Source organism: Lutjanus erythropterus, chromosome 13, assembly GCF_056507025.1.
Source record: "Lutjanus erythropterus isolate fLutEry1 chromosome 13, fLutEry1.hap2, whole genome shotgun sequence".
Classification (NCBI taxonomy): domain Eukaryota; kingdom Metazoa; phylum Chordata; class Actinopteri; order Lutjaniformes; family Lutjanidae; genus Lutjanus; species Lutjanus erythropterus.
Genome location: NC_139329.1, coordinates 22,544,758 through 22,570,240, shown reverse-complemented (window position 1 = coordinate 22,570,240; position 25,483 = coordinate 22,544,758). Strand labels below are relative to the sequence as shown.

Genomic DNA, 25,483 nt, shown 5'->3' with positions numbered 1-25,483 from the left:
GAGCTCTAATCGCAGTTGTTGCGATTACACAATAGGCTTTACTTCACTGCAAGGAATGTAGGGAAATAGGAAGAAGTTTGTGTGCGAGTTTTGAGACACAACAGTGTTATAAAGTATCCATCAGTGTTGCAAGATTTGGCCAGAGACTTTAGGGAGGAGTGAAGATGGAAAAGGAGAAGAAGGGAGGATAGGAGTGGTGATAAGAGTGAAGAGCAAGAGAAAGGAGGTGATGAAGAGAGGAGAGGTGAGTGAGAGAGCTGACAAGAAAAGGGGGGAGTGATGAGCAGAGAAGACGAAAAGACAGATGAGAGAAGAGGAGATGAGTAGCAGAGTGGAGACAACGAGAGAGGAGGAGGAGAGTTAATAGGAGAGGAGAGAGAAAGAAAGAGGAAACTATGGGCAGGAGGGAACAGAAAGTAAGGAATGAAAAGCAAAGGAAAGAAGAGAAGTTAAAAAAAGGAAAGGAAAGGAAAGCCACTGAAAAAAGGTAAGGAGTGAAAAGCAAGGAAAGAAGAGAGGTGGGGAATGGAAAGCAAAAGAAAATAACAGAAAGAAAGAAAAGAAGAAAAAAGAAAAGAAACAGAAAAAAAACAGAAGGAAGAGAGGTAAGGAAAAAGAAAAGAAAAAGGAAAGGACGGGAAAGGAAAGGAAAGAGGTGAAGATGCAGGAATCCAATAAGATGAGAAGAGTGGAGGAATCAAAAGAGCAAAAAAAAAAAAAAAAACTATATGAATAACAAACGGAGAGGGGAATAATAAGAGCTGAGAAAAGGAGAGGAAAAGCAGAGGAGGGAAGGGAAGGAATGAGGAGAGGAGAGAAAAGGAAAAGAGGATAGAGAGGTGAGACTACAGGGAGAATCTGGACTTGGAAACTGATGGGGAGGTTGTTTGGGGAAAACCGAAAAAAGAAAGAATGAAAGCAGGAAAAAAAGAGACAAGAAGAGGAGAATGTTGCCTTTGATACAGGGGTGCTGAGGGGTAATTTCTGTGTGTGTGTGTGTGTGTGTGTGTGTGTGTGTGTGTGTGTGTGTGTGTGTGTGTGTGTGTGTGTTGGGGGGTAGTCTGGGGTACAATAGGGGCCTGACAGGACTACAATGGAGACTCTGTTAGTATGCAGGTAGTGTTGGGGCCACCCTGCAATCTCCCTACATGGCCCCAGGGCAAGACCTTATACACACACACACACACACGCGTGCGCACACACACACACACGTACACTAACACACATGCACACACAAGTGCAAGAACTTCTAAACAAGTTAAGCTTCAGTGTCGCTGTGTACGAGTTCATGTTTCACACACACACACACACACACACACACACACACACACACAAGCAGTTGTCAACACAAACAGTAGATCCCAACCAATTCAACATGGATTTTTCCAGAGTGTCGGGTCAAGTGTTTTCTGATGTGGAGACATTTGTGGCTGAGATGTACCATTACCCTGCTGATACACTCCCGCCAACATTGTTTTCTGCTGCTGCGCCCTGCGTCACCCCAACATCCACCTTATGTTTGGAATTGATTTAACCACACCAGGGCTTCTCAAAGTTTTGATGACTCAGGCCAATTTAGGGAGTCAGCAGATGAAAATCCTGACTTTGTAATTGTCTTTATAATGTCTTCAGCACTGAATTCAACCATTTGCATTTAGGGCAGATCACTTTATACGTCTCTCTTGCATCGATGATTGAACATAGTTCTCACAGCTCTCACAAAGTGCCATTATTTTGGCAGTAGCTTCCAGATTGTCCTTCCTTGTTAGGTGTGCTAGTGCAGTAGCACAGTAGTGTATTAAATGTAGGCTACTGAAAGTGAAAGTATTGAAATGGGCTGAAGATTATTATGCATATAATGCATGCATTTCATGTCAAATTAGGGGCTGCACCAAATGTTTCTGCGGGACATCATTGGCTTGTGGTGCTATTTTGCTGCTGCTCTGATTCGTAGCAAAGCATTTACCACCAAATCTACCTGCCTATTTGCTTTAAAATTAACTATCAATTCTGTGATGTAAGTATGTTGGACTAATTTTCTTTTCTTATTTTAAGTGGGAATTTGTCTTAGGTGATGCTTTGATTTGCTGTTTGTGGTGCATTTTAACTCCAAATGTCTGTATGTACACAAATAGATGCAATAGATCATCTTCTTGACACTGCATTTACAACTCTCATTAGTTTGGGGAATGAGGGATCTCAGAAGATAGTGTGAATTAAAGTGATCAAAAGTATTGATACTTCAAAAAAAATCTATTAACTATGTCTTTTTGCTGTGGTATGGAAATAGATATTGAATATTGTTTCTAATTTTAGTATTGTGACAACTCTTGTGTGAAATCTGTTGCTGTGATCACCTTGCTGATGATAACATCATCCCAAAACCAACAGCAGATGTTGGTCAACAGGGTAACAAGAACTTTAGTGTGGAGGGAACTGGGCATCCCACAATTAGGGGAAAATATTTTTAAATACTGTCGAGAATATAGAGGGAGTTTTGAGAGGCAGATTTCTGCTGGAAAAATCTGATGAGTTTCTCCATTATCCCCAATCAGAAATCAAAATTAAGTGGGTCTCAGCTTTCCTGCTGGAGGGAGTATGAGTTGTTTTCAGTGGACTATGCACACATTTTTTTGTGTCAAAGCCTGGTTGGAAGTGCAGTGAGTGCAGTCTCAGAGATTCTTGACCTGAAATCAGATTTCTCTTTCACCTTTTTGTACCATGGACCATGTACCATGTTCATGTTCATACAACCTAAACAGAGGTATGAAAATATATATATGGGGGTGGGGTGGGGGGGGGGGGGTCATTCACATTTGACATGAAAAATAAGTGCAGGTATAAAATCCAGTACACAGATAAATGCACAGTATAATATAATACTGTATTGATATATATTACAGGAAAATGATTTCGGGTGACAAAGTAGAAGTTGCAGTACATCAGTATGTCTGTTCAGATACAGTCCATGTGATCTCTTGATTAGAAGGGTTCTACAAGAAGTCTTGCTCATCTTGGCCCTCTTTCCTGAGTAAAACCTCCCAAGAATGTCTAGATCATAAACCTGACAAAAGCCTGTAACAGCTACTTATTTTCAAAGGTTAACTCAAAGTGATTTTATTGTTCTTGTGTGCAGACACTAAGTGATAAACCTGAATGGCATGCACAGACTAGACAGGAGATAATAAGTAGTAAGATGTAACTACAAGACAGATGATTTATGGGAATTTGAGAATGGGAGTTTCTAAAGGGTTTCTAGTTCATGTGGGAAAAAAATCATGTGACTTTTGTTTGTTTTTAGTTCTGTTACACGTGTTGAATTTGATTTGGTTTGGGGATTTTGTCTAAATGAAGAAGCTCCGAGATACAAGAAGAAAACTTGTTTCAGTTATGAGTCTCCAAATATTCTGTTGTTTTGTGCTTGTTAATTTTTACAATTATATTAACAGAACCAATGTAACTTTGAAACAACTTTCAAAGGACCAGTGTGGGAATTGAACACCCAATCCATGCTCTAACTAATGAGCAACACAGGGAATTAGGCATTTCATCCTGGCTATAAGCCAGTCTTTTCTCCCGCAAACTAAATATCGTATTATATCTTCAACATCAAATCACAATCTACTTTCTTCTCAATCCTGTCCAGGTACACCAGAGTCGCTGGAAGAGAAGGAGCGTCAGCTTTCCACCATGATTGGTCAGCTGATCAGTCTGAGGGAGCAGCTCCTCTCCGCCCACGACGAGCAGAAAAAGATGGCCGCCTCACAGCTGGAGAAGCAGAGACAACAGATGGAGCTGGCCAGGCAGCAGCAGGAGCAGGTAGAGACGTTGTTCATCACACTGATGAATCACATTGTTCATGCTTGTGTGTGTGTAACTTGTACTTACAGTTATAGTGTTAGTTGTAGAAAGTAACTTAGAACTGTAACTTAAATATAGTTCATAATAGTCATAATAGTTCATAATCCCTTACCTCCACTCAACTTACTCACTGACTGCTGAAATTTGGGGATGCAATAACAAACAAAAATGAGTCCAACAAGGTAAAGAACTTTTGCAGTCAGACAAGTTGAATAAACTTTTATCAAATTTGATTAGGAAATAAGAAGACTAAAGACAAATGTTAACATTATTACCATATTGCATAACCATTATATCATATATCACTTGGTACTGTATTGTCACTATTGGCTCCACCTTCAGATAAAGTTGTTTAGATAAGTAAAGCCTTACCCATAAAGCTTGTGACCCCTTCATAAAAATACAAAGCAGTGTCGTCATGATCACTCTGTAGATTGCACATCAGTGAGGATGCATATGTCAATAACAAGTACATTTATACACCATTTTGCTCGGAAAGAAAAGCAAGACTAAAAAGAAGGGACTGATAAATACACTTTGTGTACCAGAATTTATTTATTTTTTATTTTTTGCCATTTTCCACTTTTCATCTTGTAATCCTATGATTTGTCACATGACGTCTTGTGTGGGTTTAATCCGTTTTCATCAAAGGTCATCAAACACCAACATATTTGTCACGTCCCTCTGTGTCTCTACTGATGCACGAGGTACCCTTCAGCGCCTGCATGAGACGCTGCAGGAAAGCCTTTTTAATATGTAATTAAGATTGTGAAACAGTTGTATTTTGGTAAGGCTTTGGCACAAAAATACTTGATAAGGTCTAGGAAAAGATCATGGTTTGGGTTAATTCAATTCAGTCTTTATTTAATCCCGAGGAATCATTGAGGGAGTGCCCCCATTTACAATGATATCGAGAGTACAGTAAGAACCAGATAAATATGACAAGAGAATAAAACAAAAATGGATAAATGATTAATGTAAATATCAGACAACAACACCAACAAACAGCAACAGAGCACATTTAAAAACAGTGCGTTATAAAATGTTGTAGAAAAAGTTCCTGATGCTGATGCTAATGCGTGTGTCTTCAGATGTCAGACATACAAACATTAGTCTGTGACATTTAAAGAGAGAGAGCGAGCGGAGTTGTGTTTAGGTGAGCTGCTCTTTGTTTTTGCTGTTTTCTGACACGTTACTGTAGGTCGGCATACGACAGGCTCTGTTTGGACAAGTCCACACCTCCCATCACAACACATTCCACCTTTCACAGCTTCACAAAGGCGCAGGGAAGATGGAGAGAGTGAAAAGAAAGACAGATTCCAATATCAGCCAGTCATTTGGCTGTTGAGACTTGATAGGATAATGCCCTAGAGACAAATCCTGAGAAATCTGCCTTTAATGAAATATGACATGTGTGCAAATGGGGCGCCGCCTCCCATTCAGCAGCCTGTAATTACATTTCAGAATAAATATACTAAACGACTCCTCAAGAAAAAAGAGAGGCAGCTGCTTTACTCTTCTGCCTCAGAGTGGGCGGGATCAAGGAGTTGACGCACTGCCCCTTTAAGGATTTTAACTTCACGCGACTGGTTGGTCCCAGCTGCCCGTCACAGCTTTAACTTTTGACTTCAGATGTTTTTTATTAGACAAGCTAATATCAAAATAACAGAGGCAGAATAACCGATCGCCCTTCCTATTGATGAGTGCTGATGGGTGCGTGGGGGGGGGGGTGGTCCAGAGGCATGCTGGGTGTTGTTTGCTGGCCCAGTAAACATGTCAATCTGCTCACAGGTTCAGTGTCAGTTAAAAGATTTGTTCAGGAGCTCTTCAAGCTGCTAATTGTGAGAATTCGTTGTAACATCCGTCAAACTGGGCTGAAGCCTTTTGAGATAATCATCAGGAGGTCAAACAGACACCTGACTCACTAATACTGTACCTCCTTTATGCTTTACTGTGTCGCTTTCCAGGAATTTTTGACCCCATTGCACGGTTTCAACACCACAGTCGAGTTTACTATGCATACATTTTCTCTTTGTCTTTCTCATTAACCCTTAACCAGTATTAGTTACTTTTTAACATTTGGTTTTTAATTCTTTATCAATAGACATTGAATCAAAAGGGGTTTGTCCTTCTCCAAATCTTCAGTCTAAATTACTCCCAACTTTCTTAATCTCTTTGTTATGGTTTACATTTGCCTTCTTGCAAAAATGTAGGTGAAAGGTTTGGGTTTCAATTGTAGGCCTGCTCAGTGGCAAATTATCATTTTAAAAGTAGTGCAGTAGACACTAATACACACTTAGGCATGAGTAAAATTACAGACTTGATGGTATCAGTATCAGTGTTCATTAATATAATGAAAAGGCAACAGCTGGTTAAAGTACAGCAAAATGTCTTGTATATTTTAATCAGAATTTTGTATCAAAGTTTCAGAGACAGAGTGTCTCCATGAGGATAGTAAAAATGGTCACTCTCCTGTGTGTGTGGAGATATAAAGACACTTGTTCTGCTGCCAGAGAGTAACTCACTAGACTTGTGGATATAATTGTCTAATTCATACACTCAACATTTTAGCAGTAAAAAAAGATCCTTGACTATAAGTAATGGACCAAACCACAGCGGCAACAGTGGTTATATTTAAATTTTTTGATCAAAATATGGGACATGTTCCTATCGTCCTTACCCAGTTCCACACCCTTGCATATTTGAATACATAAGGAACACCACCTGGAATGATATTACCCCCCCTCCAAATAACGGACCTCTAACATTTTCTCTCTATCTCTTTGCATGTGTGTGCACAGATCGCCAGACAACAGCAGCAGCTTCTGCAACAGCAGCACAAGATAAACATTCTCCAACAACAGATCCAGGTTAGTAGGCAAACCCACCTCCACAACTACCCACTGACACACACACACACACACACACACACGCACACACACACACACACACACACACACACACACACACTTCTTTCATTCATTCCTCACATTTTTGCCCCTACACCTCCTGCCCTCTGCAGACTCCGCTCATTTCTTACCCATCATCTCTTCTTTGCTGTTAATTTCTCGTATTTTTTCCTCCGTCTGGACGATCTTTCCCTTCTCTTCCTCCCGTTCCATTATTATTGAGTCTTGTGTGATTGGAAAACAACAGAAACACGAGAGGTCGTGACCTTTCCTTTTATGTTTGCCGGCTATTGAAAGGTTACACCAAACACTCTTGCATTAATACCGAGGCCTGCAGATACACAGAAGCACACACACAATAAGACACAACAGTGACCAAGTAATTGCCCTGGTTATGGCTGGATCATTTACTGCTGCATTGATCACTCAGCGATCGATATCCCAGCATCCTCCAGTCTTCTTCCTACTCTTTCTCTTTCTCCAGTTGTCTATTTATCAACATGTTTCCTCTCTTCACCCCAGCATGCACTCCTCTCTCTGTCTGTTTCAATCAAACACTTTATTTTACTGTCACACATAGACTTGTTCCTCTCAGGTTACAGCTCTATTTACCCAGCTCTGTTTGCAGCTTTCATAAATCAAACCCATAACAATAAATTGAAAAGAAAAAACAATATAAGATTTACAAGAAAAAGAAGAATATAAACAGTCTTTTATTGAGACAGCCATGCCGATAAAAAAGCAATTACTTACTTCGTATTTATCTGTGATTTTTTTCCCCTTGATTTACTTTCCGTCTTCCTTCTCTAATTCTTACATCTGTTTCATTGTTGCCACCTGATGCACTGAGATTCATGATCTGTGCACACTGTATATACAGACACACTCACTGAGGAATTACCACCAGCTGGGAACCAAATGCCGGTAAATTTGCACACTGTGGCTGATAGCCATGTGGGAAGTTAGCCAGCTTGTATTCCATCACTTTATTTTTTCAAAGTGGTTGGATCACTGCTGAATTAAATCGGCTCTTGAGAATGATCTGAATCCACTTGGCGCTGCGGCCGCGTCAGCCTCATCCCGTGGCCCGTTTACCCCCCATCGGTCCCGAGCTTTGGATCTCCCTGCGCTCCGGAGGTGAGATGTGGTTAACGAGGGCTTGTTTCTTTTCCCCTCTTTTCGTCTTCTTCTTCTTTTTTTTTATTACATGGCCCCACCCTTGGATCTTAATAAAGCTCGGATCGGACTTCATTAGGCCTCTGAGCCCCAGGGGAGAGTGAGACCATAAAAACCAGCTCCTACTCGGATCCTCTTCCACGCTGTGAAGCAGGGATACTGTGTCGTGTTTGGTTTTGAGGATGAAGGGATATGCAGAAAATAGCTCTTGAGAGCAGCGTGTTATCATGTAGAGCTTCAGAAGCATCTGCTGTAAATTCAGGTGAATCCTATTCCCCTGTATCTCGTGTTTCATACTTATGTTCTATGTTGAATTTAATTTAAAATGACCAGAATTACAGAAATTGATGCTCAAAAGAGACCAAAGCGAGGAATTTGTTTTCACTGAAAAGTTGCTAAATATGATCTCCACCACAGCTGGGTGTGTAGCAGCTTATTTTTAAAACAATAGCATTTCTTAGCTTAGTAAGGAGCATATGGTGTATCTAGTGTACAGAGGTTTAGAATTATTATGGCTAAGCTCCAGGGCTTAGTCACTGGGGTACGGGCTGTTTACGCTGTGTCGGATGTGTGTTGGCTTTAAACACACAGGCAGCGCTGCACCGGTCTGTTTCCACTTATCAAATCCAGACCTGAGCTCCTCTCAGGCCAATACTCTGAGGAGCTGACCAAATGCTACTGTTTCAGTTGAGAAGAATAGGCCTCAGTGCGGCGAAGCCAGTTTTTAGAAGTGTCTGTTGTTGTTCATATCATAATTTGAAATGCTAAATGATGTCCAGATGGAAAAAATAAGACACTAAAATAAGTTTCTGCTGGAAAAGTGGAACAGTTGCAACTCCCCGATGTGCAGTGTTCAGCATTACATCATCATGGCAAATAAAGTTAACCAGCCTTCAGTTATTAATTATCATTAATGTTAGGATTATTATATTATCATCATAAATTTTGAAAGTTTGATAGATCTGCATTGAACTGAGTCTTATCGGCATTTGATTTATGAATGGAGACAATGACAACGTAGCGGGAGGCTGTTTTCAGCCCATTTTTCCATCATTCCTTCTTACTCTACTGTCTGTGTATGGTGTCAGTGTGTTTGTCAGCGAGTGCGGTGCACTATTGCAGTGGGGGGAGCAGAGTTCAAAGTGACCCAGGTTTCCTGTCATGTGGTTTTAAATGGTGTGGAGAGCCAGCGGGGGATGTCCACGGGTTAAAGAAACGCTTCCGAAGGCCCCATTCTGATAGATATGGTTACACACAGGCATGCATGCACACAAACACGTGAAGAAACACTGAAAAACTAATATGAACACGTAGGAAACACTTTTTGTTAATAAACCGTAAGTTGTTTACAGTTTACAAACTAATTGTCAACAATTTACAAAGAGTTACGAATATCTGGTTCATCTCTCTATTGAATGATTTCTTGAAGGTTTACAAATCATCTGGTAATCATTAACAAATAACTATCAATTTACCATTTATCAGTGATAGTTATTAGAAAGTGTTAATGTTAAAGAAAAGACAGCTGATATAGGTGCATTAACGTACACATATGGACAATTTTATACCCCTGACATTCACTCACACACACACAAACACACTTGTTCAGCACACGTGCCCATACACACATGCACAAAAACAGACATACAGGCACACATACACACAGTGGTGGTGGTGGGCTCTTTGTGTGCCGTAGGCAGAGCGGCCCAGCCCAGCCTGGTGGCTGACAGGCATGTGTCTTTGTTAAGTCAGTTCCTATAATGGCTCTCATATGTGGCCCATTTCCTTCGGGCCCACAAAGGCACAGGCCCTAACCGCACCGCCCGGGCCCTAGCTAACAGGCTAATTAATGACTGCAAAGCCGCACTCCTCCTCCTCCTCCTCCTTCTCTCTGTTCTTCGTTTATAACTCCTCTGTCTCCTCCTTTGCCTGCCCTCCTCCTCGTCTTCCTCAGAGTTCTTGTCCCGTGAGTTTTGTTTTCTTTTTGTTTTTACTTTTCGGTTTCATCTTCTTGTATTATTTTCTTTTGTTGATGTAGTCAACAGCCTGTTCCATAATTACAATATGTTGCCCCCCTCTTGAGACTTCTTTAGCCCGCTGTTTATGGTGTATACATGGAGAGTAATTAAAATAAAGATAGCTTTGACAAACATTTATAATCTGAGCTTTTGACACAAAACTGGCAGTGCGTGACAGCTAAATGAGTTCTGAATGAAGTCATTTATAGCCAAAAATGTGACCTTTATGCATGAGTCATGATAGATTAAAAAGCCTTGCAGATAAACTACTTCACAGCGTCTTCCTCTCTAAAGTCCTTGTGTCATCACTGTGCTTCTGAATCAGATCTGGAGGCCTTTCTCTTGTCAATGAAGCGCTGACATTAGGTGAGGTTCTCAATAGTCTGGGATGCTAAACCTGCGTTAAGACAAACAGGCACAAACAATGATCACGCACACACTTACACACATGCATAAGAACTAATGGAGCAGGCAAATGGCCGTTAGATAAGCAGGCAGCTCCTACGTCAGCACATACAGCTCCAGGCACAATGACTCGGAAAGCCATGGAAGGCCCATAACGTCGATTGGACTCACCAGCTATGGAGAATGGCTAACTCTTGACTCTACAATGGCCCTCATTCCAGTGTATTAACCTGCGTGTTAGCCTATAGAAAAATGCTATAAGCATACAGTAATCCTGGGTGCTTCAATTAAAGTCACCTCTGGCGTCATTGTGCTCACATGGGTGTAGCAAGATGGCGAAAGAACAAACTGAGCAGTGTAATTATTTGTAAGTATATTAAGTCAAGTCAGTTCTTTTATATAGCGCCAAATTATCTCAGGGCTCTTTTCATACAGAGAAACTCTAGACTGTACTCTTTATAACATTATTCACGGAGACCCAACAGGTCCCACCAAGAGCAAGCTCTAAGGCGACACTGATGAGGAAAAACTTTTTAAGAGGCAGAAACCGTGAGCAGAGCCAGGAGAAGGGGTGTCCTGTTTTTAAAGCTGCATTAAGCAATGTCTGACCACTAGGGGCAGAGAGACTCAACTACAAACTAAAAGAGCTCAGCCCTGCTATATCATTAGTTTGTCAAGTTACTATGCATTCTATACATTTTAGGAAATGCGTGCTACTTAGTTATCTTACATCATAGAGATACATGACATGATACAATCTATATACTCTCAGTTAAGCTTTTCTCATTATACTAAATTAGTGTTGCTATTAAACATCATCATATTTATAGCCTAATGTGGTCAACAATAGCAGTAGATTAAGATCAGAATAAAAAAGAGCCAGTGGGATTTTGTCTGCATCCATAAAATCAAATTACCATCACCGTGATTTTTTCAGCTTCCAGAGATCACTTGCTGATCAGAAAGTTTATCTAGCAATGCAATGGTTTTATCCTTTGCAAAGAACAATTATTAATCTGTTCATTAATAGATTAAATTATTAAATTAATAGAATTAATCTACAAATGAGTCTGTAGGCTGACAAATATCTTAGGTTTTTATTTTTTTCATTTGGTTACAGTGAGTAACAAAGCATAATTTACCTGTAAGAATTTACAGATTGTTACCTGAAGTGAAGTGATGAACCAAATAAAGGGATGCACAGTGGACTATATACCTGCCAACTGCACAACCAGACGGCTACATTTCTTTCTGTCTCTTCTCTGCTTCTCAAACACATCAACACACACCATACGTCCTCATTGCCCCCTCACCCTGCTGCCTGTACACAAGAGGACCATTAATTCTGAGTGTGTGTGTGTGTCTGCGCATGTACACATGTTCCTTGTGCCTAGGTGTGTATGGCGATGTGTCTGGTGGGCAGTTAGAGGAAGGGGGCCTTGTGTTTTCTTAGGGGCTGAGCAGAGCGGGGGCCCCCGCAGCACCACCTTCCCTAGTCCATTCATCCAGCGCTCCCCCTCCCCACGGTAAAAGAAGATCTTTGTGTGTTTGCGCTAGTGAAGCAGCCCCAGTCAGTCCCAGTGTTCCCAGAGGAATACAATGAATGGGAGCATTTTGTCCCACTCTATAACTTCCACCCCCCCTCCCCACTTCTCTCTTCTTCTTTTTTTTTTTTTAGCCATTCGGACACAGACTCGTTTTTATTCTCTCGTCATTCCCTTTTCTCCGTGTCACAAGACATCGGACCGCTTGTGTCTGTATGTGTGTGTATGGGAAAGGCTCAAAAGTACTCTGAACTTCCAGTGTGTGTGTGTGTGTGTGCATTGCTATCTTGCTTTTTTGTAGTGTGACCTAAACAATGAAGAGGAACCAGTCAAGTGATGAACACATGTAACTGCACACCCACCAATGTAAACCGTGGCTGATACAGATGTCTGATGCTCTTTTGCAGTACAGATTTGTATTCATACACACACACACACACACACACACACACACACACACACACACACACACACACACACCCTTACCTTAACCCTACTCACTGAAACTAAGTGCCTAACCCTAACCTAAACTTAACTATAATCCTCACCCTAAAACCTAAATCCTTACCCTTACCCTTACCCTTACCCTTAACCGGCCCCTGAAACTTGTAGGTCCACAAAGCTGGTCATACCCCACAAATATAGACAGCAAACAAGCCCACATACACACACTGACCCTGTAAACCAAGTCTTTAGTCTTAAGTCTTAAATCTTAAACCTCAAACACCCTTTAGATAAAGTGAAGACCAACCAGAATGTACGGAAATGTCCTGACTCTCAAGGTGTAAAATGCTGATAGATAGAACAGCAAATCCAAGACACACTGTTACTCAACTAGAGTAAAACTTGGAGCTGGTGGGGTTCAGTCCAGAAAACCTAGTTTAGTTAAAGATTAAAGTAAAATTCATTTTCATATTGTAATATTAAATCAACTTGATGCTTTTAAGAAACAACAGTTACATTGCTATTGAATATTTGGTTAGAAAATAAAACATTTGCCTGACTTTCAGTATAAACCACGACCATTTCTGGTCTTCTAGCCAATTATAGATCATTTTGTTTGTTGAACACCATACAAATACACACGCATACAAATAATGACATCTCTGTGAACCTCTGTGTGTCTGCTGAAGCATTTTCAGGTTTTTTCATTGTTTGTATGGCTTCTCAGTAGTGAATAAAAAAAATTACCCCCACAGAAAATTACTTAATTAAAGTAACATGAATAGTTATAGATATTTGTTGCTTCCATTCCTGTTTTTAGCCACAATTTAATTCTGTAGGCAAATGATTTGATTCACAAAATACCTCCCCTCCAAAGAAACAAACGTTACTTTTTTTCCTCACAAGGACAGAACACGAACACACGAATATAACCCCAGCAATTATGGTCATATTTAGTTCCAAAGATGTTGAAACAGTGAAAAGCAGCGAATCCTTACATTTGAGAAGCAGGAACAAGCAAATGCTTTTTGCTTAGTAATGGATTTACACAATTAATCAATTATCACATTTGTTGTTGGTTAATTTTCTGTTGATCTTCTTATAGATTGACTAATCTTTCCAGTGCCTCAGTAAACACACACAAGTCAGGGATGGTTCATCGTTTTCCTTCTATTTAATCATTCTCTTTGAGCCTCCCTACCACAAACCCTCTTATCCCCCCCTCACACACACACACACACACACACACACACACACACACACACACACACACACACACACACACACACACACACACGCACCATAAACATCCCACAGGACGGACATCTAATTCAACAACGCAACCCTGCAGCACAAATGCAAAGAAATACTGTAACCACACAACATGCTGATTGTGTAAATTTGGGCTCTAATGATGAAACGTCCCAGGAGGACAGTGGGAGGGGTCAGCGTGGTTAATGAATTGGTAGTAAAGGAGATGAATGGAGGTAGACGGCATTGAGCAGAGCAAAGGAGGGAAATGGAGAGAGAAAGAGAGGTGTCAACAAGCGTTCAAGCTTAGAGCGTAAAACGTAAAAAGAAGAAAAACAGAAGGCGACATGGGAGGAAGAGCAGAGAGCGACAAAACGGTTGAACCGACTTTTAAGATTTTAAATGACAAGAGATGGCGAGGAGAGAATGTAAGAGAAACAGCAACATAAATAAGAAATGGATAATGACAGAAAGATGACTTAAAGGGAAAGTTCACTCAAAAACAAGGGACATATTTTTCCTAGTGCCTGTAGTGCTATTTATCCATCTAGTGCGTTTTGGTGTGGAGTTTTGGAGAGGTGTCTGCCTTCTCTCCAATATAATGGGACTAAATGGCACTCAGGTTGTGGCACTCAAAGTGCCAAGAAATGCATTTGAAAAATTCTTTCCAGAAATCATGACCCGGTTGCTCAAGATAATCCACAGACCTTGTTGTGAGCAGTTTATTATATTGGAGAGAAGACAGACATGTCCAAAGCCGATATCTCTAAAACATTGCAACTTACACAGAAACAGATGGATAGATGGATAAATAGCACTGCAGGCCAGGGGAAAAATGTGCATTTTTGATTTTTAAGGAAAAATGTGTTAACTTGTTAATACCCACCCCCGATAAAAGACGAAAATGAAAATGAAAGAAGACTTAAACTAAAAAATACAGAGGCCAAGACAATATGGCGATTAACTGAAAATTGAGGAAATACAGAGGGAGAGGATGAAAAAGAAAGACAAAGAAAAATCTAACCAAATGCTGCCTACAAAACAAAAGAGAAAAAAAACAGGAAGAAGAAACTATTTGCATCATGATCTGACAAAGAAAAAAAAAATTGAATTTATTCTCATGAGGAACAACATGAGTCATTTGAAAATCAAAAAGAAAACAGGAGGCAAATTAAAAGAAGACAATGTTATAGAATAAGAGAAAATGGGAGAAAAGAAGTGCCTTAAGTGGTAGACAGTTGAAAACAGTAATAAAAAGTTGTGAAACCTTCCTTTAACAGCAGAATTTATTTATTTTTCTGTATAATTTAAAAGATTTTGTCTGTGAAGAAAATTATATGCAGCAAATTGCGTAAATGCATTTTTGAACAAAAAGTTATTTAAGTTATCCCAAAATGTAATTGCTTCTGCTTATAGATTAATTCTTGCAAGCATGACTGATATAAGCTTAAAACAAGTAAATATTTTTTCCTTTGGTTTAAAAGTGCCCTCTCTTTAACTGAAATAACCAAAGTACACGCAGTTCCATTTGTCCATTTGTTAAACAATTCTTTGCGTCTTAAAAAATGACTCAAAATGATTATTTGATTATCAAAATAGTTGGCAATTAATTTATTAGTCCATAAAGAATATTTTCAATTAGTCATTGCAGCTCTTTTGTACATTTGATTTTTAATGCCTTTAGTTTGTTTGAAAAATCTGCCCGACTTTCAAACAAGTGAGAGAAAAGAAAAAAGAGGCAATGAAAGACAGAGAGAAAGACATGAGGGGAGAGAGAGGCAAACAATTTTACAAGACAGAACAAATTAAAGAGAGAACAGGGTGAGATAAAGGGAGAGATGGAGGGGAAGAGAGTGAGACAGACAGTCCGGTGGTTAAGTACAAGCAGCCGTAATCCCGCAGGCTCATCTTTGATATCTCTCGTCAGTTCGAGCCCTCAGTCCCTGAACTGAGCAGAACCCACAGTTTTTAAGAGTCTTTCAAGCCGACATGAAAGGCGGCTGTTACTTCTCTCTGTTGTTTTAAAGGCAGTTTGTTCAACATTTTTACACTTGTCTCTCAAGAATGGACGTTTTCATTTGTTGTTTGCTCTCTGTTCTGTAGCTCCGTCTCAACCCTGCTGATCATTTAATTCTTGAAGTGTGTCTTTTGTTCTTTTTACAGTATATGAGTTGGGTTTAGCTGTTGTCAGCTGTATTTCTAAATCTCTTTGGTCTTATCTTTCCCTCATTACATGTATTCACTATTTTTCAATCATGCTTTTTTCCCTCTTTTATTATATCTTTCACTCTTTCTTTTCTCTTCACGACTTTCCTTTTTTGCGTTTTTGCTTTCTCCATCATTGCTTTTATCTTTTATCTCTTCATATGACAGTCCTTTCTTTCCATCCTTCCATTTTTCATTCCCTTATTTTCTTCAGGTTTTCTATTTTGTCTCTCTAGTTGCTGTGATTTTGCATTGTGTGTGTATTAGGTATGCACCATATGTTACTCAGGAAAGCACAAATAATGCAGTGGAAACAGATATTTCTGCTATTCAAATACATTAACATTCACAGTACTACTTTTTGCTTTTATATAATTACATTTTTACATAAGTTGTTCATTTTAATTTATAATATCATAATATACACATCAAGAAACATGAATACAGCATCTCTGCAGCTTGTCCACAGTTTATCTTACATACTATTGGACCCATCAGCCTATTTTTTGTGCACATTCAGGACCATATGCTCAAGGACCTCTGTGAATGATGATTTTGAAAACCTTGAAAAAACTTTTTTCTGCCTCCATGCCAGCAATAGCCATGGCTATCTCATTATTGTGAACCTGATATCTCAAGAATGCCTTGAGGGATTTTCTTTAAACTTGGCACAAATGACCACCTGGACTCAAGGATGAACTGATTACATTTTGGTGGACAATTGTCACTATGACCTCACAAAACATTTTTGGCCATAACTCAAGAATTCATACTTGAATTATGACAAAATTTCACACAAATGTCTAATAGAGTACTAGCAGTGCTTGAAAGCAACTATTTACATGCAAATTGTTGTTACAGTTATTAAATTACAGTTAATTAATGTTGGTAACTGCAAAGGGATTGCATCCAAATATTCTTTTTTTGGTTTCCTGGTGGAGATCTGCACTCTTCTAGTTTATATCTTTGCTATGAGGAGTTCTTCCTCTTAATGTTATTAACATTTTTTTCAGTTTCACTTCATAAAGCTCAGGTTTGTCAAAAATTAAGATAAAAAAAGAGAGATGAAAAGTACAATATGATGATGTGGAAATATATTTCATAATTAACTATACCCCAATATTAAATAAACTTAATGTTTTAAAGGCACAATCGCATTGCCAATGAACAGTTGCCTGGTTTAACATGACTTGCAGTATAAATGTTTTTCTGGTCTTCTATCTACAGATACAGAGACAGATAATTTTGTTGATTCAGTGGTTACAGATACAGATAATGATGCCCCTTTACATCCTGATTGTATGCAGTGGTCAGAAGTCAGAAGTGTTTCTAGTTACCTTGTCCATTTTTTAATGACATTTTCACATAACAACTTCAAACATTTCTCTCCTCTCTTCCCCCTTCTCTCTCTGTGTTAGGTTCAGGGTCACATGCCTCCTCTGATGATCCCAGTGTTTCCACACGACCAGCGGTCTCTGGCTGCTGCCGCTGCTGCACAGCAAGGCTTCCTGTTCCCACCAGGCATGTCCTACAAGCCAGGTATGCAAACACATGCACGCACACACAAGCACTGAACAATTGCTCGAGATAAATCGCACACTGGTGAGTGTTAAGGAACTATATGTTTTCTGGATAAACAGGCACCCCCCTCAAACAAAAGCTCCAAGTCACTATAAAAGAAACACTGGGCCTCTATCTGTCTTTCTCTCACTCTCTTCTTGTCATGGACACACACGCACACAAACACTGGGATCCCAGTCTATGTTAATGAGGTGTGTCAGGTGAGGAATGTTCTGGAAATGAGCGGAGAGATTTACAAGCCCTGCTTGTTCACGTCAGGAACAATACATTGGACACAGCGAGGACTGGAATGTCTCTTTTATGGCGTGCTGAAAGCATGTCAGTTGCACAACACATCTGCAACATGGAATTTCACACTTTCTCACACACACGCACGCACACACACACACACACACACACACACACACACACACACACACACACACACACTCACAAACACACACAATCATGTTCTCCTGGTACGCACCGGCCCGACAATGTGCGCATAAAGATAATGCAGACAGACAAATCACATGCATTCTGTAGAACTCACTTGAAGAATTGTGTGCATGTTGCAGGTTTGAGCAGTCCACAAGGATTTTGGACAAACAGATGCACCAAAACGCTTAGAAACACACACTTCAAGTACACAGCCTTCTTATTGCAGTGTTCGTGGCACCACCTGCTTCTTCCTCTCTCCTCGTCCTTCACACATTCCTTTCTTCCATGCATTCCTCCAGGTGCTTGCCTGACGCCACGCACCACTGACCCTCTGTATTTCATACAGAATAATCCATGTTTATTCCTACTGCTTGAACATACAGTCCCACGAGGCCGCAAAGAGAGGCAGAAATGAAAATTAAAAAGCCATTATTCTACACTCTCCTTCGACTTTGGTCTGTTTGCAACAAAGGCTCGGACATGGAAAGCCTTTTAGGGACAAACAGTAGGGGTTATACACGGCGCTCATATATGAATTTATGAGTGCATCCCAATGAGGGAGCGCTGGACTTGAACTCTGCTCACCCCAGTCTCGAGCACCCATGTGTACCGACAATGAGCGTTATTAACCTTCGAATAAAACACTTGTGACCCTTCATGTTTCATTCGCCATGAATAAAAACATGAGCGCAAGAGAGGAACAAGGAAGGAGACAAAGGGCGAGACGGAAAGACAGAGACAGACAGAGGCAGGCTGAAGGTAAAGAGCAGGTTAGTTCTTGTGCCTCCCCCCACTTCTCATTACAATATGTGTTGTTTTTCAACAGGTGAGAATTACCCCATGCAGTTCATTCCATCGACAATGGCAGCTGCAGCGGCGTCTGGGCTCAGCCCGTTACAACTACAGGTAAGACCAAAACACCTGGTCTCCTGAAATTTCATCACCATCTTAACAAAACCAAAACTATCTGCATGACTGCCTCTAAAGGAGTCAGAAAATACGTTTTTTTTTTTAAATTGGTGTGAACAAACCTTTGACATGAAATTGCACAAAATGGGTGAGTAATACCTTCCCACAAGAAAAGGATCAGATGGTGGAGATGAGCAGAAACTGTTTGACAATGACGTGGTGAAATGTGAGGGTGTGAACGTTGGTGGGGGAGGGTGTTTATTTGTGTGTGAAATATACTTCGGTCTCACCTGGAGTCATTTCTCAGCTCCTAAAAACTTTGCACCAAGGATTTTTTACACACATTGAAGAACAGATCTCTGTCAAAAACAGAAGTACTGATTCAACTTTTCTATTCAAGTAGAAGTGAAAAAGTACAGTCTCTGAAATATACTCAGAGTATAAAAGTAAAAAGCAGCCATCTGAAGGGCATTTCTACCAGCTGTTTCTGTGCCAGGAGTCTCCCTCTGTTGTCTGTTTCATCTTTTAATGTTGTTTTCATCCCATTACATCTGTCATGCATAGGGTTGGGTGCCAAACTCTGAACTTTTCAGGGTACCAACCGAATTATTGTGCTAAATTTCAGTACTTTGGTTTCGGCCTAGAATTTTTGTTAGCCAACAATCAGCCACTGGCTACATCCAAAATTCCTAACCAAGGTAATATTCAGCACACTACAACAGCGTATAAGATTAATATGTACAGAACCTTAGCATGAAACCGATATTTGTGAATTGTAAACTATTTACAGGGAAATATTACAGTATGCAAGTGCTGCAGAAGTGTCAACAACAACATATCAGGAAAGATTTCACATGTGCAAACTGACAGACTGCAGGTTGTAAGGATCGATTTGGGAGAGGAGAATAAGTGAGATTTAGTTTTGTGTGGTATTTAAAATGTCCTAAATAAATGTCAAAATCTTCCAAATGAATAACAATGTATTCTATATAAGTAACAATGTTCAAATTGAGAAATTGTGACTTTTTTTTATCACTGAAATTACATTTTTGTTATTACACAGAGAGTAAAATTCAGTGAAATGGCACAGTTGAGTAATTCCAGACACTGGTGCGCCATCGCTTGATGATATTAAAAGTAAATGCACAAAAATGTAAGGACAATAAAATACTGATAATTGTGTGTACATGTAGGAAGGTAAAAAGAAAAAGAAAATTCTCAAGTAAAACACTGCTTAAGTACAATTATAAAGTATTTGTACTTTGTTGCTTGTCACTTCTGGTAAAACCTGAAATTACCCTTTTTGTTTGAGGCATGAGTCCTTCCTAAAGTAAAGTTGTTTTACTTTCTGAAGCCTGAACTAAAGGAAATGTTGCGTCCCACTGATCCTATCATTATTCTTTCATAGTGTTGTAAAAAAAAAAAAAAAAAAAAAGACGTTACATCATTTTGGAGTTGGAGTCGGTGTCAGAGTAAAGGCCAGCAAAGCAAACTCAAGAAGTGCCTCTTCAATATCTGATGATAACTCGAGTGAGTGTTTCACAACCAAATAAACAACAGCAGTGGGAACAAAGACGCAGCCATAAGGGCGAGGGTTTGTACACTGAGAAAGTACATATGGATCTAATCCTGAGGGTGTAACCAGTAGGCCAGAACCCAAGACAACTGTACAGAAGTGAGTTGATAAATAGAAAGGACAGTCAAGATAAGGAGCTCTGGCAAACTAAATGAAACTCCTACTTGTTTTAACCTCGCCCTGAGTTCAAGTGGGCGAAAAGAAAAACCTGTAACATTTTCATATAATAAAATGCCTTGTATGCTTCCTATCCATTGCCGGCTCAAACAGCACAATAGTGAATTAATCTATACCCCGTGCATGAAACCTTTTTATGTGGGATATGAGATCTAGAGACCAAGGCTAAGATAAAACCTGAGTGTGTGGTAGATTTTACCTGAGTAAAAGCACCAGCGACCTTAGCAATAAAAAGAGAAGAACTTGCTATTTTGTATCAGAAGTGATAATTAACTGACTGTACAGTTAAAAAGCTTGTGAAACTGACAGATCTGACTTCAACAACTGAAAATCAAAGAAAGACACTGTGTGATTGGCAGGTAATCACTGGAAGTGAAAAAATACCACCAAAAAGTTGCTCAAATATGGTAACACATGCTACCTTTATGATTTCCTGACTTTAATTCTTAATGCAACTAACCAATATTGTCAGCTGCTCCATTTTCCAGTATTTATACAACCCAAATTCCCAAAAAGTTTGGACGTGGAAAATGTAAATTAAAACAGAACATAATTATTTTCAAAAACTCTTCGACCTACATTCAGTTGAATACAGTACAAAAACAAAATATTTAATGATTAAGCAAATTAATTTGACTGTTTTTTGAAAATAAAACTAATTTGATGCCTGCAACACATTTCAAAATAGTTAGTACAGGGGCATGTTTACCACTATGATACCTGATCACCTTTTCTTTTAACTCTCAGTCAGTGTTTGGGAACTCAGGACGCTAATTTCTGAAGTTTTGAAAGGAAAATTCTTATTTATTCTTGCTTGATATAAGACTTGCTCAACAGCAGCGGGCTTCATAATGCAGCACACATTGCCAGCAGGAGACAGGTCTGGACTGCAGGCAGGTCAGTCTAATACCTGAACTCTTTTACTATGAAGTCACAGTGTTGTAACACGTGCAGAATATGTCTGGGCATTGTCTCGCTGAAATAAGCAGGGATGGCAGCATATGCTGCCCCAGAACCTTTCTCATTAGTAGGGCCTTCACAAATGTGACAGTTACTCATGATGCCATGGGCACTGACACACCCCCATACCATCACAGGTGCTGACTTTTGAAGATAGCGCGGGTAACAATCTGGATGGCCCTTTTCCTTTTTGGTCCATTATTTTCAAAAAACAAAAAAATAATCTGGAATGTGGACTCATCAGACCACAGAACATTAAACCATTTTGCATCAGTACATCAGATCAGCTTAGCTGCCCATGCAGTTTGTCACAAAGTGGTGATCCTCACCCCGACTAAGATTATTCCCCTTCAATATCCAATCATGATACTGTCAGCTGTTACCAGTTAACCTGTTTACCTGTAACAAAACAAAACAAACAAAAAAAGAAAAATGGTAAAGTTAATCAGATTGAACATTAAATATCTTCTCTTATCTTGTCAAATAATTGTATTCTGTTTTTATTTCCATTTTGCACAATGTTCCAAATTTTTGGGAATTTGGGTTATACATAAATACACCCAAAAAACATCCATAAGAGCAACATGATGATGTCTGAAGGAGTGGGAAACAAATGGAAGCTGGAGGAGGCCCAGCATGCATTAATTGACTCAGCCTCCTTTCTATTTCTTTATGAATTTGAATGGAGTTAACTTTTTTGTAGTAAATCAACATAACACACTGGTTAATGACAAAGCTCTATAGGTCGACGCTAACATGTTAGCCTGCTTATCTGCTGCCTGTCAGCTGTGTCAGACAAAAGCTGTTATGATGAATCACAGAGGAATTCCGCCCCACCAGCACAACACCTGGCCCGGGCAATTCATCAAATATTTTATTGCCGCTTGACACCTGTGGTTTGAGAATGGCACTTATGCATAATGGTTATCATAGAACATATTTGCAAAGAGAAGAAAAAAAGTGAAACAAAAACAAAAAAAAGCAAAGAAAAATGAACTACTCGCTACTCCCTGAAGGCGGTTTGGAATTTCTCAACACGACCCTGTCACCCCTCCTGCTGTACCTACTATTAGAGCAAAGAACAAAAGCCCTCAAAAGCTTTTTCACTGGCAAACAATATTGCTTCATCATGTCAGTCATTACCATTGCATGGCTTTTGGATGTTACAAGAATCCTTATCTCAGTTTATTCAATTTGAATTGTGGTTTTCGCTTATCGAGGCCCTCATTAGCCGCTATTGACTTAGCAAAGCGCCGTGCTGCGCTGAGGGGATCGGAGCCTCGATGCAGCCTATCTCCACTCCTGGCTTTGAAATGATCAAAAGAGTCTCTTACCTCTCGCACAAGAGTGAGAGGTAAGAGGATGAATGATGTCGGAGATGCAAACTCATTCACATTTAAACACTGCCTGAGACATGGAGAATGGGAGGCAGAGAAGAACCTGAATGAAAGAGGAAGCTTCTCATCACGGCGTTGGCTGGAATCGAGTGGGAGACTGGGAAAAAAGGAGGAAGACAGAGAGCGCGGGGAAGTGTTTATGACTGAGGGAAAAAAAAAGGGTGATTATCTGAGGAATTTTTGTGAGACGGAGGCGCTGGCTTCCAGCACATGTTTGGACATTGTTTTGACAACAATGCCTACGCCAAAAGCAATCATGATGAGATTTATGAGTTGTGCTTGTTTAGTTATGTATCTTCATCTCAAAAAATTTGCCAGTAGCGCTCTTTGTGCTGTGGTACAGGAGCTCTTTCAGCACTGAAAAAAATTAATTGTACAAAACCTAGACGGGATGGACACAATAAAAACACCTGCACAGTGTGGTGCCATCAAGTCTGACAACTTTGCAATAAATGCTTACTTTGTGAAGCTGACACGTTTCTGCCTCTTGGAGTGAATCAGCACTTCACCTTAACCCTTGTATACCGTAAAGACATGTAAAACTGGTATGTTTCAGCATCTTGAAGGGAATCACTTCACATTAACCCCTCTATATTTTATAGATATGTGAAACTAATATGGTTCTGCTTCTTGAAGTGAATAAACACTTCACCTTAACCCCTGCAATCTATATTGACATGTGTCATGTATATTATAGGTCTTTTGTGCATGTCTTTGTTGTGTGTGCGAGCTGCCTGTTTGAATGTGGCAGAGCTTCACAATGACAGGGTTTTCCTCAGAAAATGTATTAGTAATTGAACCATTTGCCTTGAATGTTCCTAATTGGAAAATCGTATTTCTGTATTTCTCAACATTGCAGAATATTGGTTAATAACTATACAGCGAACATATGATATGATCCATTGAGTCTGACAGATTCTAACACATCTCATCTTGTGATCAGTTTAGTTACTGTAAAGTTGTTTAAACTTTACCATGTGTCTCAAATGGGGGTACTAGTGCCCCTATGGCATGGAGTCTGCCACCTTTACTCTCATTAGAGCCATTTTTGGCCAAAAAAAGACAATAAAATCTGTTTGGAGCCACAACTATTAAGTTCTCTATTTTCCTCTGAGACTTACTGATTTGCCAGCCATATATTGAAGCCGCAAGGAGCCACTGGAGATGGGCAAGAGGGCCTTACTGACCTCTGCCCTAGGGGTACCTTGGGTACTGCAAATCACATTTTATATTCCTTTGTATTCATATTTTCAATGCAATCAGTAGCTGCAGAAAACTGTCAACTGCTGTGAATCCTCACAGAAGAAGAAAACAACAAACACGATCATGTTTACTGTGAACGAGAAGGCAGTTTGGGTGCTGATTGAAATCAAGAAATCAGAAATCAAGACAATGGATTTGTGGTTTAAATGCGGCAGTTATACAGCTGAAAACACTGAGAAAGAAAAGACAAAGCCAACAAAATCCCCTCAGTATCAGGAAGAATATGCTTTAATGGCATTCATGTCAACGAGCTGACACTGACACAACGGCGTCGCCCTATATAATATCGCTTTATATAGGCAGTTTTTCTATACCAAAAATGTTTTGCACTCTCATTTGACTGAAAAAAATGTTTCAAAGTGGTTACAGTATTGAAGAAAAGTTTGACAAGCGCTGATCTAAATAATTGCCTAACTCATTACAGAAATGTTCTTTGCTGTGTGCTGTAGCATCTTTGCTAGTTGAAGTGGAATCACTTCTCCTGATGTTAGCGGGGGTCTTTGCTTCAGGCTAGGTGGTCTATCTCTGCTTCAAAATTCTGCAGGAAACCCTGAACTAACATTCTCATGTAAGAGATTTACAATAAAACTGATGAATAGACCAGAGACATTTTATTTCTCTACATCCTGCACTATCTTAAGCCCTTTGGCCTGCATGTAGCCATTGCGGTTACGCAGTAGTGCCAGAGTGGCTCTTTCTCTCTCTTTCTCAGTCCTGGCTCTGCTTTCTTTATGGGCTCTGCCTTTGGGAGGTGAGGGACAATGACAGCATTGAGAATCTGTTTTCTTGCAATTATTGTGAATGGATGTTTTCTACCCAGAGCCTTGCTAACACGCCTCTGCTAACTTCTTTATTTTTCTTGAGGCTGGGCATACACTGCACGATTTTAGAAATCTTGCTTAATTCCAACTCCTTGTGTATGAGTCAGTCACCTGCGCTGCAAAGCCAAAGCTCACGATTTATGTGCTCACATTGTACAGTTTGATCATCAAGCCACGACTGAGTGCTCACACTGTACAATGTGAAATAAAATAAAACTGACCGTCATTCCCTCCTTGCTATTGATAGTTTTCAATAAAGATTCGTTTGAAAGCTCTGCATCAGGTGGGAGTTTGTTTGCAAGCAATAATGGCAACAGGACAGAATTATGCTGCCTTGATCATCTGCGGCATCCTGTGTCCTGAAACTTCTAAAGAAAAAAGGGCAATGGTCTGCATGGACTCATAGGTGTACTGTGAAAATATTTTCTGAGTTTTGAGCCCAACTCAAAGTCCTAGGTTTTGTAAGTTTTACCTACTTATAATATTTTATTGAGATCATTTACTTTTCTTGTTTAAATTCTTTTAGTTTTAGAAACGCCCAAAAAGTATATTTCAAATGAGTAAAC

The 25,483-nt window shown here is 39.7% G+C and overlaps 1 protein-coding gene across 3 annotated transcripts in view; it reads left to right on the top strand.

Moving 5' to 3' along the window:
- The window catches only part of LOC146316543 (transcription factor SOX-6-like), a 151,564-nt gene that overhangs the window by 91,915 nt on the left and 34,166 nt on the right, over positions 1-25,483 (top strand). For all 3 annotated transcript variants that reach the window (XM_084734171.1, XM_084734169.1, XM_084734170.1), the window contains exons 6-9: positions 3,647-3,819; positions 6,663-6,731; positions 17,232-17,352; positions 18,641-18,720. In XM_084734171.1, coding sequence (XP_084590297.1) covers positions 3,647-3,819; positions 6,663-6,731; positions 17,232-17,352; positions 18,641-18,720 — 443 coding nt within the window. The remainder of the gene's footprint in view (positions 1-3,646; positions 3,820-6,662; positions 6,732-17,231; positions 17,353-18,640; positions 18,721-25,483) is intronic.